The 13,700-nt window shown below is 37.0% G+C and overlaps 1 protein-coding gene across 20 annotated transcripts; it reads left to right on the top strand.

The window, feature by feature from the left end:
* The first annotated feature begins 5,583 nt into the window (after positions 1-5,583).
* On the top strand, positions 5,584-12,912 carry LOC140181522 (increased DNA methylation 1-like). 20 transcript variants are annotated; one of them, XM_072225316.1, is made up of 18 exons: positions 5,584-6,067; positions 6,142-6,297; positions 6,396-7,569; positions 7,666-7,752; positions 7,835-8,041; positions 8,146-8,269; positions 8,617-8,708; positions 8,816-8,897; positions 8,985-9,058; positions 9,465-9,631; positions 9,727-9,813; positions 9,921-10,513; positions 10,767-10,913; positions 11,205-11,330; positions 11,423-11,504; positions 11,616-11,714; positions 11,928-11,999; positions 12,683-12,912. In XM_072225316.1, the coding sequence occupies exons 7-11, from the start codon at positions 8,659-8,661 to the stop codon at positions 9,744-9,746; spliced, it is 393 nt and encodes a 130-aa protein (XP_072081417.1). In that variant the 5' UTR covers positions 5,584-6,067; positions 6,142-6,297; positions 6,396-7,569; positions 7,666-7,752; positions 7,835-8,041; positions 8,146-8,269; positions 8,617-8,658; the 3' UTR covers positions 9,747-9,813; positions 9,921-10,513; positions 10,767-10,913; positions 11,205-11,330; positions 11,423-11,504; positions 11,616-11,714; positions 11,928-11,999; positions 12,683-12,912. The 20 variants fall into 20 exon arrangements, with proteins under 20 accessions (XP_072081417.1, XP_072081391.1, XP_072081403.1 ...); XM_072225290.1 differs by having other exon boundaries at positions 9,465-9,813; XM_072225302.1 differs by having other exon boundaries at positions 8,985-9,063; positions 9,465-9,813; positions 10,819-10,913.
* The last annotated feature ends 788 nt before the right edge of the window (positions 12,913-13,700 follow it).

Raw genomic sequence — 13,700 nt, 5'->3', positions numbered from 1 at the left:
GATATGGCCTTAATTATTGGTCTTCCGACGGACGGTCTTTCAGTCACAGGGATGACTATGAGTAGTTTTGAGGCCTTAGAGGTGGAGTGTCTGCACCAATTTGGGGTTGCACCAAAAAAGTCAGACTGTAGAGGAAGCTGTATAAAACTGACGTGGCTTCGTGATCTGAAAGAACGTTTACAGTTGACTGATGAAAATAGTATACAGAGGTACGTGAAGTACCACATTATGTTGTTGATTGGTACGATCTTATTTGGAGACAAGTCTAGAGCATCTATGCACTAGAAGTTTCTGCCATTGCTTTGTGATTTTGGCAGTATTGGACAGTACAGTTGGGGATCGACATGCCTAGCACACCTGTATAGGGCATTATACAGGGCATCTCATTTTTACTGTAAGGAGATCGATGATCCACTAACACTCTTGCTCGTTTGGGATTGGATCCGCCTGCCCTATCTAGCGCCGGTTCTGAGGGAACCTCGCAGTTTTTCGCTTGCAAACATGTAACATTATCTTACATTGACTCCGTATCTTCATATTTAGAATCTAATTATATTAATGAAATAACTCATATTAGGTGGCGTAACTGGGAGCGTGGAGACCGACGCTTTAGGTATCTTACACTTGCTCACTTTAGGAAGGCATTCGATGATATTCAGGAAGGCCAGGTATATTTTTATTACATAAGTATTTGGTTCGGGTTTAATGTTATTGTTATTTAGATTGTAATCATCAGTCTCGTTAATTTTCACCGGTTTGTGTGGATTGGTTATGCTGTGGATCGCGTGGATCCGGACATAATTCCTGCAGATATCTACATGCACTCGGTTGTGTGGAGTGCAATAGTGCCATTGGTGTCTTTTGAATGCATTGAGTGGCATGCAACCGATCGATATACGCGACAGTTTGGTTTTGTTTAGGGAGTTCCTCATCAGGAACGGAATCTAGACAAGGCACACAGTGAAGTCCTGACTGGTCCTAAGAATCTTAACTGGGCCACAGACACGAGTCATTCATTTTGGGTGATGCAATGGACAAACAGGTATAATCACGTTCTTACTGAGCTTCCCATGCCTCCACAACATCCTTTAGATATTTACATGCACTGGTACCGAACAAAATATGGCAACCACTGGAACTTGTCGGATCTTGTGGTGCAAGGGAATGATGAGGGTGATCAAGTTATGGATGATGTGGTTCAAGAGAATGAAGAACATGATCTACATTCACCGCCACGTCCACCTCCACCTCCACAAGAACAACTTCAGTTCTCAAGCCAATATGTACCTCAAACGCAGTTTACCTCATCATACCCAATACATCAACAGTATTGGAGTGTGCCACAGTATGACTCAGGAGATGGAGGTTCTTTTAGCCAATTGCTTGGGTTCATGGCTGCAGATGCAGGCCAATCACAATATGGCCATCAGCCTGATATCATGGCGGGTAGGTATTCCTTGGACGCGAGGCACCCGTGCCGCACTTCCTCGGGTGCTTTGGGAGGGTTGGTTTCTGGTGACTCTAGTAGGAGTGACGGTGGTTGAAAAGTTCTTAATAGTAAAAATCCTCACTGTGTTTCAATGAGTCTAATTAAAGAAAATGCAAAGACACTTGAGCAAGAGATTGATGAGTATCTAGTAGATGAACCTGATGACGAGGACGAGGAGGAAGATGAGGACATGGACGAGGATGAAGAATCTCGTAATGATGCATCTGATGATGGTGATGATGCAGGTCTTATTATAGCTTTACTTGTTTGGTCAATTGATTATATTATATTTATATGTGGTGTCTTATATATACTTGTTTGGTCAATTAATGTTATTATATTCATATGTGGTATCTCTGTTGGTTTGATGGTATTATAATCTTGTTTGCTCAGTTGATGTAGTTATATTCATGTTAGGATGGTCTGTCTAATTAAATTGTATATAGGTGAGGCACGTATTCCAGATGAAATAGGCAAAGGCTACAATCTCAGGGTTGATCCGCTCCGTCGTAGCGCTAATCGATTCACTCCGTCTGTGTTCAAAAAGGCCGCTAAGAAATGCAAGAATTTTGTGAAAGATGTAAAGTGGTCAATCAGAAAGTAGATGATGTGTTGTTAGTATTTTCTATGTATCAATTAACTGTTCTATATAAACTTACTACGTATGACATGGAGTACTTGGAGAAGTTATAATGTTTCAAATGTGGTTAATTTATTGGACATAATCTAAAGTGGCATATGTCATAGAGTAGATTGATATAAGTTACAATGTTTCAAATAACATAATAATATATAATCCTACCGAGTATTATTTTCGGCAGGTGCACCAGCTGATTGACGACATCTACTAAGGCTGTGTCCCTCAGCCCCACATTGCCTACATCACCGTGGAGGACGCAACATTCGTGTGTCCATCCTGTTCAAGAAGCGCGTCATCCTGGGGCGACCTTTGGTCACGCATCTTAGGTACGGATTCAGTATGAATCGCAGACCGTTGTAAGTAGGTCATGTAGTAGGATTTCCCAGTGGCTTGAACCTAGCTCGGTAAATCCGTCGAACTTGGTCCATCTTATACACATCATGCACATACACTTTCCAGTCCAGTCGTTGATTTGCACAACATGCAAATACATGTCGACATGAAATCCGGTCCACCTGGAACTCGCCACAGTCACATCGATGCCGACGGAGGTCGACGGCATACTCTAGTGCACTTGGCATCTCACGCACTTCAAATACATCATTCTGCTTATGAAAGCAATTAACTTGGATGTTTCCTGATACAAGTTGGTTTGCATGCAATTTCGAGGTCACAAGCTCCGAAAATACATGACCAACATTAATCCGACCCTCCGCCTCGGCTCTTTTTCAGATGAACAGCTCGTTAAGCCTGTAGAATGTTGCTTTGACAAGTGCAGTGATTGGGAGGTTACGTGCACCCTTCAGCACAGAGTTGATGCATTCGACTAGGTTCGTCGTCATGTGACCCCATCGGTAATCACCATCAAATGCCAATGCATACTGTTTGCAGGAGATTTGGTTTAACCAGTTAGTGTAAGCCTCGCCCCGTTCTCGTAAACGCTGGTAACACACTTCATACTCGCGCATCGTCCTCGAATATCCTGCACAATAACAAAAAACAAACAAAAAAAGAGATGACAAACACTTAATGAAGGAAACTCTGTTAATAACAAACTTCGAATTACTCAATATTACCTATATTGACGACAAGTTTTTGCAGGTACAGTGCCTTGAATATTCTCAAGAAGTTCGACTCAATATGCTTGATGCAAAACACGTGGAAAGCTATAGGAAGCGACCAAGCTCCGTTACTGCGAGCCACAGCTGCATTGATGGATTCGTGACGGTCGGATATCAGTCCCACACCATCTCGAGTCACAACATGTTATTGCAGGTTACTAAGAAAAAAGTGTCACGCATCAGAAGTCTCTCGCTCCACAATAGCAAATGCAATTGGGACGATATTGTTGTTGCCATCTTGTGAAACTGCCACTAGCAGACAACCCTTATACTTTCCGTACAAGTGAGTCCCATCCACCTGCACAACTGGCGTACAATGTCTGAATGCTCTAATGCAGGGGTAATAACTCCAAAAGACTCGATGCAATACCCGAATATCCCTCACCAAGTCATCGCCTCGATATGCAGACATAGTCTCAAAATGTACGATAGCTGATGGCTTCTTATGACACATGGTCTCAAACCATATAGGCAACGCTTCGTACGATACTTCCCAACCTCCAAATATTTTTTTCTAATGCCTTTTGCTTAGCCAATCATGCTTTTCGATAACTGACGGTGTAGTTGAACTTCGATTGCACTTCTGCAATAATTGATTTTACCTTTAATGAGGGGTCAACCTCAACCAACGGCTTTATTGCTTCTGCAATTATGTTCGAATCCAGTTTCGAATGATCATGAGAAATGGTGGCTCTGGTACAGTTGTGACTACCATTATACCTCCTTATAACCCAACAATACTTTCTGCTGATCATGCTAACCCTGATAAGCCAATCACACCCTGACCCATACTGTGTACACTTCGCATAAAATGTCAACGGCTCCGACTCATACACCCGGTAGTCTACACTTTTTCGGATGATATACTCTTTCATCGCCTTAATAACAGCTTCCTTGGAATAGAATTCCATCTCGACGGCAAATTCACCATCTGCCACAATAGAAATTTCTGCCGCGACGACAATCATATGAAAGAAAACTTAATACACGAATATTTAATAACCAAAATTAAAGGTAAATCAATACTCACTGCATCAATTATGATACAAATAAACTTTACATTAGGTTTTATCTCAGTCTAAACAAAATAAAAAAATGAACACATAATTACCTAAATATTTAACTAAATACTAATTTATATTTAACTAAACCAATAACTAACTAAAAAAACTATTATCTTAAACTTACCTAAATAAACACAATAAACAAATGCTAATTGAGTATATTTTCACATGTCACCTAACTATTACGTCCATAAATCAACATAAATTATTACAAAATTCTAATCCTTTTTATAAATATAGAAAATTACGTACCTGCACTCATATATTCCGGAAACTCCGGAACATGCATGGCTTCCAAATTCAACACTCGCATGAAAGATGGCTCTTCAAACGGCACTTCGTTCGCGAGTGTATTTGCCACGTCTGTCACATTTGGAGCCACAGTGCCGTCACCTCTTTTTTAGAACTTGTTTTGTCTCATTGTCAAAGACTACAAAACATGCAAAATAAAATAAAATAGAATTGATGAACAAAAATCAAAGAATGATTAGATGGGAATAAATAAAAATAAATTTAAAATATAAATAATATAAATTTAAAATAAAATAGAAAAATATTAGTAGAAAACTCACGTCTTCATCGAGCCAAACCATCTCAATTGAGTATGGCAATGGAGAATTTTCGTAACTTGGTAGTGTCCATAACCGTATCACTCGTATACGTACACACAAATTGTTGATGGTAGGATTGATGTCTGTAATTTTGTGAATAACAGCAATTGGAATAAGTAGAGAAATTTTGAATATATGTAAAGAAAGGGATTTATGTACTTTAAATTGTGGTGCTTTACATCTCTTATAACTTATATTTTTATAGTTGACTCATAACTAAAATTTTTTAAATTTGATTGACTTTAAGTTAAATTTAAATTAAAAGTCAATCAAATTTGAAATTTAAAAAATAACAACCTAAGTAAAATAACCCAAACAAATAAAATAATTTAAAATTTAAAAAATAATAACCTAAGTAAAACAACCCAAACTTAAAATTTGAAAATAACAACGTAAGCAAATAATAATTTATAATTTATAATTTATAAATATAAATCTAAAAATTTCTAGTGATGACACCTAAACAAATAAACTCTCAGACTCAACGTATGAGCGACACATCAGCAAATGAACTCCCTAATTGTATTACTATAAAGATAAAGATATATATGATATATATAATATTTTATTATTATTTTTGTGCCATCCCGTGCAACGCACGCGTCGATGCACTAGTATTACTATATAACTAACCTCCATCTTTTTGACAAGGTCTTTTGGTGAAGGGGGCAGATACGATTATGTGGCGAGTTTTGGGGCTAATGAAGCCTTCTTCCACAGCTTTGTCAATGAAAGACAATAACGAATTGTAGTATCCATCTACATTCAGTAACCCCACCTTGCAATAATAAAATAATATTACAAAAATTATTATATTTTTCCTCAATAAAACAAGTAATATATAAATAAGAATATCCCTTAAACAAGTACAATAATTTTTTAATTTAAAAGTTTCAATTTAGTTCTTACTGGTTTGTTGTGGATTCCAAGCTGAGCCCATGTTATGACCTCAAGAAGCTCCTCAAGAGTTCCATAGCCACACATAAAAACAAATATAAAGAGTAGAAAAACGTAGATAGGATACGAGCCCAAAAATCCATTGTTAACCTAGCTTTACTCTCATCAAAATGGCATCGGAGGAAGACAAGGCGCTGCCTCTCGTGAATACTGATGACGACCCGGACTCCCACATGATTATAAAGGTAAGCTTCTACGATGAATAATTTTTTTTTGTTTCAATTTGATTATGGTGCTGTTATTTGTGTGTGAATTGAAGATGGCAACGGTGGAGTATGAGATTTCTGAGAAAGAGAAAGAGGAGATACGGCTACTTTATGAGAGAGCAGAAAGAAGAAGGGGGCCCGCCATCAGCTACTTTCCCCGTCGGCGAAAACCAGCGCAGAAACAACGAGGACTCTTTGAACCAAATAAGGTAAGCTTATACGATGAATAGTTTTTCTTTCAATTTGATTACGGTGCTGTTAATTGATTAGCCCTAACATGTAACCTAATCTTGATGAGATTTCTAAGAAAGGGAAAGATGAAATTCTCTACCCTCCTGGTCGAGAAGCAGAACTTGCATTAAATGTGCAGAAACTACGATCAGAACTGATTCACCTCGGCTTATTTGATGAGGAAGCCCCAAGAAGAACTGAGAGGGACCCGTTTGCCGCCCCAAGGCCATTCCAACAACACTTCAAAGGAGAAGCCTCCTAAATAAGGACCAACAGCAATAGTGTGAATTCATTCCTGAAATAGCTTTCCATTTGTTTCATACCATAGAGTCCTAGATCAATTACATGCAAACTATTTTCTCTAGCTAGTTTATTATTTTTAGTTCTGGATTATCATCATATAACAATACATGCTTATTATATTTCTGCTGTGTGGATTCAAATATACTCACAATATTATATACCATATAATAAAGTGCATTATTTCCGTAAGATAACTATATCAAAAAGAGAAACGAAAAACAGAATTGTTCACCCCCCAAAAGAACAGGCTTAATTTGATTTTCGGCCAAAAAGAGCTTGCTGTTAGAGAATGATTTTGTGTTTTGCGACTTACCTTCCCGCCCGGAATTATAGCATTTTGAATGATGATGAAAAATGGACTACCTTATCCTGTATAGTTTATATCTAAGTTTTTCTTCTCCGGGCTTTAAGCCCCGTATTAGTACCCCAAAAAAAAAATACAAATTTGGATGTTAATACCAACAAAATATTTATAGATTTGGATGTTGTATGATGAGAAAGTTACAAAAGCTTAGAAGTTAGAAACAATGTTCTATTCTGAAACGGAGAAGGTTGGTTGTGAAGGCGAGGTGAAGGAGGGTGGTGAGGTATGTTGTTCTAAGGAAGATGGTGTTGTTGGTGGGGCAACACCGGTTTCAATTACAGGTGATGGTGGTAGTTTGAAGTGTTCTGTTGTTTCTATGGAGAAGCCATTTAGGAGGTTTACTAGGTCTCTACTAAAGAGAAAGTTGGAAGATGATGTTAGTGGCGCAAAGGTTGGGAATGATAAGGTAAATAACAATGCCAAAGCTGTTGAAGTTGGTGATGATGTCAAGCAGGAAATGGAAGATGGTGCATTGGTTGCTGTGTCCAAGGCTAGTACTAAGAGGTGCCCAACAAGTCTGAAGGAGCTTCTAGCCACAGGGATTCTTGAGGGTGTGGCAGTGAATTATGCTCACAGTGTGAAGGTGTTGGCTGATTTTCCTTCTTATCGCATAGGCTCTCTTTTGAGATATGAGTATTGCTGTTGAAAATGTGAGTGTCTGAATTTGAGAAATTTGCAGGCAAGCAAGGCTGGATAAGCAGGGCTTCGGGGAGTGATTAATGGTGATGGGATTGTGTGCAATTGTGAAGATTGCCATGGTGTTGAGGTAAGTAAAATGAAGATACACTTTATGTTACTGTATGGTCTAAAATATTGTGTGTCAGTTCCTTTGTTTTTTGTGGAACTAGGTTGTGACGCCCACCTTGTTTAAGCTTAATGCTAGTCGTTTAAACAAGTGCCCCCCGAGTATATATACCTTGAGAATGGGAGTACTCTTCGTGATGTCATGAATGCATGTTTGGATGTACCATTAGAAACCTTGGAAGAAGTTGTCCAAAAAGTCATTGGAGGAGGCTTGACCATAAAGAAATCTACCTTTTGTTTTAACTGCAGAGGTTTGAGATTCACTTGTTTGATTTCCTGTCCTTTGTTGACGTGCTTGCAAGCTTATTCCAGTCAGGCTAACAAGTAACACTATTTTATCATTGTACATTTGAAGATGCCAATGTTGTGTCGAGACTATTCTGCAATTCATGCATGGAGTTGAAGGAATGCCCTCCTAACCTCCCCACTCAAACAACCGACACCAGCAATTGCAATGTTTCACTTGCAGTTCAATCCAGGTACTAGTTGTTTGCTTGATGATCATAATTAGTATATCATGGAATACTATAACACTTCAAGAAAGAAAAGCATGACATTTGTTGGATAGCAAGGCATTTTTTTTAAGTCATCGTCATATGTAATATAGGTAAGGCCATCGTCAGAATTTACCGAGCATTTCTTTTCTGTATACTAGCCGGATGACAAGTTTGGTTTCAGGCATTCATACATTGGTGATTTATTTGAGTATCATTTGTATAAATGTATTTGCATGTCACTCCTACAGACGTATTACAAAACTGATTGGAATTTCTTTGCCTCAATGTAGTCATATGATTATATAACATGAACTTTTTTACCATTGCAGATCCCCGGAACCCATTGTGGTTCAAAGTCAATAAACAATGGAATGAAGCACAGCACATCTCGTGATAAGAGTGATGGAAAAGTAACTACGAAGTAAGCATTTGTGTTCTGTTGGAAAGTGCAATTTTTGTGTATGAATTAAATATTATTTTTATTTGTTTCGACATGTATTTTTCTCTCTTATACGTGAATTTTGAAAGGGATCTACGCCTGCATAAGTTGATCTTTGAAGCAGATGTGTTGCCAGATGGAACAGAAGTAGCATACTATGTTCACGGAAAGGTTGCATTGCATTGATAGTGACTCGTCTTTATTTTCCTATTTTTATAAATTATTGTTCTTCTGAATGTGCTTTTCTTGTGTTGGCAGCGACTATTGGATGGTTACAAGCGGTGTTTTGGAATAGTTTGTAGCTGCTGTGACAAAGAGTTACTTCTTCTTATGTAGTGTAATTGTCCTATATATTTGGTTTCAACTAGACATTTGACACTTCCTTTTGAAATACAAAATAAAAATGAATGAGCAGATTAGCCCCTCCCAGTTTGAAGCTCCTGCCGGTTGGGCATCACGTAGGAAACCATGAGTTCTGTTGTTCAAACTCTATTATTGGATTAAGTTATTATCTCCATGCATTTGGCTTTACATTACAAGGCTTGTCGGTATTCATTGCCTCTTCTCATTTGAAAACTTCTCTCTCGCCCCTCTTCTTTTTTTCGCCATTTGTTCTCCTTCAACTTTCTAGCCTCAAATCTCGATGTGTTTGGACCCTCAAATTTTATAGTATGGTGTATTGAGAAAATTGACTAGTGTTTGCTTCCCTGTTCTAACATTATGATGTATGTATTGCAGTTACCTCCACATGTACACATCTAATGGAGTCTCACTCCATGAGCTGTCCATCAATTATTTAAAAGAACGGAAGTTTTCCTCCAGTGATAATGATGACCTCTGCAGTATATGTTCTGATGGAGGGGATCTTTTGTGTTGCGATGGATGCCCGAGAGCATTTCACATTGGTGAAGTCCCAGTAACTTATTCTTTTCCATATTGTGTATAAATTGATTCTTTTGTAATATACTTGTATAAGTAATCTTACTTTACTGTGACGAAGATGGCAACGGTGGAGTCTGAGATTTCTGAGAAAGTCCGACTAAGAACTAGGGGGCCCTCCATCTTCTTACCCCGTCGTCCAAGACCAGTACGTTTAATTTTGTTATTACCAATAGTCTTATACTGCACTTTTTGTTACTCATGCCTACTCTACTTTTGAATCTTAATCTATCTAAATATTTTCTCTCATTGCAGGGATTTGCAATGCCAAAGGAAGCACAAGGCATGGCAATGTTGTGGTTGCTATTACCTAGCTAGTTTATTATTTTTAGTTCTGGATTATCATCATATAACGATACATGGTTATTATATTGCTGCTGTGTGGATTCAAATATACTCACAATATTATGCAATAAAGAATTGAAGAGTATTTATAGTATGTGAATTGGTGAATGAATGAAAAATGACTTAATTGATTGAATGGATTTTACATTATGCACCCTAGCTTTTACGTTATACTAGTATCTTCAATTGAGCTTCCATTTTTGAATTCAGATTCAGTCTCTGTTTTCTCCACTGCTGTGCTTTTCTTTTATGTGTACATAAGTAGTAATATGTATCTATATTCTTGCTATTTCACTCTTAATTAATTATTTTTATGTTGCAAGTTCTGTCAAGGGGAGGGGAGGCTGTACAGATGACTACTGACCATGAACCTAATACTGAGCGGGGCAGCATTGAGAACAGAGGTGGCTATGTCTGAAAAACAATTGGTTCTAAACAATTTTGTTTTGCAGGTACTTTAAATTGGTCTTTGACAGAGGTCTTATAGGAGTCTATCATGATTGGTAAGTTCTATGCTCAGAATTTCATGTATTTTCACTTAAGGGGATATCGGAAAGAGCCTTTGGAGTTCAATATTTTGTCTTCTATAATGTGGCAAACCTCCAAACCGTTCGTAGTAAATGTCTTAATGATAATTATTATTATTCGTCTTTTTGAAAAATAACTCGAGTACATCTATATTCTAACTTGTTTTTTTCTTTAATTAGGACCCTTCTTTCTGGCAAAAATTTTCATTATCATTAACATGTATTGCAGTTTTCAATGGGTTAGTGTTTTGGATCTGAGACGTTTTGTTATTGTTCTCAAGTGCGAACCTTTCTCAACGTATCCTCGAACTTATGATCTGATCCATGTGGCCAGCATTGCATCACTTACAAAAGATCCAGCTTCTGGAAAAAGAAGGTACGATCGTCATAGCCTCTTGTTTCATCTGTTGTTTCCCAGTTGTGATGACTCATTCTAGGGAATAGTGTGATGTGATTTAAATTTTAATAGACTAATAACTGCCTCAACTAACTTGTGGCTATTGCTGTCTGATGCTCCTATCTTTGTACATATCTCTTTTCCTATCCAAAATCAAAGTGTTTTATATCATTAATTTGGATGGATTCAAAGTTTCTACAGCACAGGTATGCTTTTAATTGGCTTCCAGGTTACAATGATGTTATTTGATATTCTAAACTTAAATTTCAGGTGCTTGTGATAGGTGCTACAAATAGATTAGACATTCTTGATCCCGCTTTGTTGAGGAAGGGTCGTTTTGACAAGATCATTCGAGTTGGTTTGCCATCAAAGGATGGAAGATTTGCCATTTTGAAGGTGATTTCCTCCTCCGACAATTTATGCATAATGAACCTTGCTTCGAGAAGTATTTCATTGTCTTTATCCATCTTTTTTCGTGTGTAAACTAGGTGCATGCTAGGAATAAATTCTTTCGCTCAGAGGCATTTGGATTACATTGGGCGAGATGAGCTACTTGAGGCATTAAAGAGGGTTGGTGGTTTCTCTGCATCATTTTGGCAGGGCAATATATTTTTTCTTCTGATGTGTTTAATGTTTTCTGCTTCCGCTTCATATCTTATTGTGGATCTTGTGAATTTGCAGCGAAAAGGAACTTTTGAAACAGGGCAAGAGGATAGTGCTGAAATTCCTGAAAAATTGAAGCTTAGACTGGCATACAGAGAAGTGGCAGTTGCTGTTCTTGTATGTTATTATCCTGAACCACACCACTTTTTGCTCTTAAATTAATCTATTAATATTGCAAGTATTGGTATAGATAAGTTTGTGTAATATTCACTTGCATGAAACAGCAAGAATTTGTGTGTAATATTCACTCATTAAATCATGAAGGATAAAGAGAAAGAGTTAGTGTTCATATATAAAGAAGCTGAGTGTGGATAGAATATTTCTCTATAGGTTTGTGACAGGTTGCTCTCGTGGACCATTGCTGGGTTTCCGATATCTTGAACCTTTGTTTTGCATACAAAGGTGAATAATACTACAGAAATTATATTCTGAATTTCTGATATTAAGCTGCTTTTTTATATTCTTGTGCTGTTTTTTATATTATGTGAATTTATATTGTTGGATAGTGGATAGGTTCTCACTGATATCACTGCATCTCGCCCTTCTATTACTGTTCATTCTTCTACTTACACTAGATGTCAGGTTCTTACAATTCCTTATTCATTTTCAAACATGGGGGGTTCCCAGGATTTATGTTAAGTTCTCGAAGTTCCTTATTACAAGTTCCTCATTCCATATACCACAAACCAATTTTGCAGCTTTCATTCATTATTGCAGCAGAGTCATCGGAGGGTGAAGAATAAGCAAAGCTCACTGGAGGGAATCAAAAGTTGTGTTAAATAAACATAAATCACTAAGCTTCTCAGAACCATTTGCAAGCAAAAAGAAACCCATGTTTTGCAAATGTCTGAGTGTCTAGGAAAGAAAAAAAAATGTATCTTTGATGTATTCAATTACAAATATAATAAATTTAAAAATAAATTCAACAGAAATGGGAGTAGGATGTTTCCATAGGTATTGTGTTGTTGTCTGACATGGAGACGTCCTAAATACAGGATCGTTCATGTAAATTATTTATTTATATCATCTTTAAATAAATGTGTTCTGAAATCATTTTTATAACATGATTTCTTGCTTCTCCACAGGGTGTGAGATCTCTGCTGTCTTTGAAGTCATGTGTCAAATTTATAAGGAGCATTATGGCAAACCTGAGTTACATGGAAGCCAATAGGCATAGCCATATAATTATTTAGGGATGTTACACATTCATGTAACTAAGTTGGTCCAACACAAAAAAAATCCAAAAAAAATCCAATACTATTAAATGAAACGTGAAATACACGTGTCTAAAACATACGAAATCGTTCTTGTCCAACGCTTCTTTTCTTCTTCTTCTTCTTTTTTTCATCATGCTTCTTCTTCTTCTCATACTCGTTACGCACGGAGTGTCTTCTTCTTCGTATTCTTCTTCCTCCTCCTTTTCTTCTTTTTTTTCGCGTTCCTTCTTCACGTGTTTTCTCTTTATCGTAATTTTTTTTGTTGTTGCTATTGTATTCTTGTGTCTTTTCTTCATTCTCTCTCTGGTGAAGAAGCAGTAGAAGGTGAGGAAAAAGAATTTTGAATAGTGCAGAATGAACCGAACATAGTACTTATTGTGAACCGAATACAGTAATCATAGTGAATCGAACATAGTACTCATGGTGAAACAATTGTATAGTACTGAGTGAACGAAACATAATCTATTATATAAAATCAAATTCAAATAGCTTTCTGCAGAATGAATTCATGGTGAACCGAACACAGTACTCATGGTGAAGCAATTGTATAGTACTAATGGTGAACCGAACATAGTACTCATGGTGAAACAATTGTATAGTATTGAGTGAGCGAAACATAATTCATTATATAAAATCAAATTCAAATAACTCTGCTTACAATTTGCATATTATTAATTTAATTCAGTACACTTCTGTCCATTTAATTCAATTCTATTTAAAATTGATAATTCAAATTTTGTCAGTTTGATTCGTTTTAGAAGAGTAATCCAAATCGCTCTCTATTCAACTGATTTGAAGTTGAGACATTTATTGTTTCGATTCAGAAGTGCATATTGAAGAAGAAAACGAAGAAGAATAGGAAGAAGATAAATGCAACGTGACAAGA

Source organism: Arachis hypogaea, chromosome 3 (assembly GCF_003086295.3).
Source record: "Arachis hypogaea cultivar Tifrunner chromosome 3, arahy.Tifrunner.gnm2.J5K5, whole genome shotgun sequence".
NCBI classification, from domain to species: Eukaryota; Viridiplantae; Streptophyta; class Magnoliopsida; order Fabales; family Fabaceae; genus Arachis; species Arachis hypogaea.
This window is presented reverse-complemented; position numbering and strand designations above follow the sequence as displayed.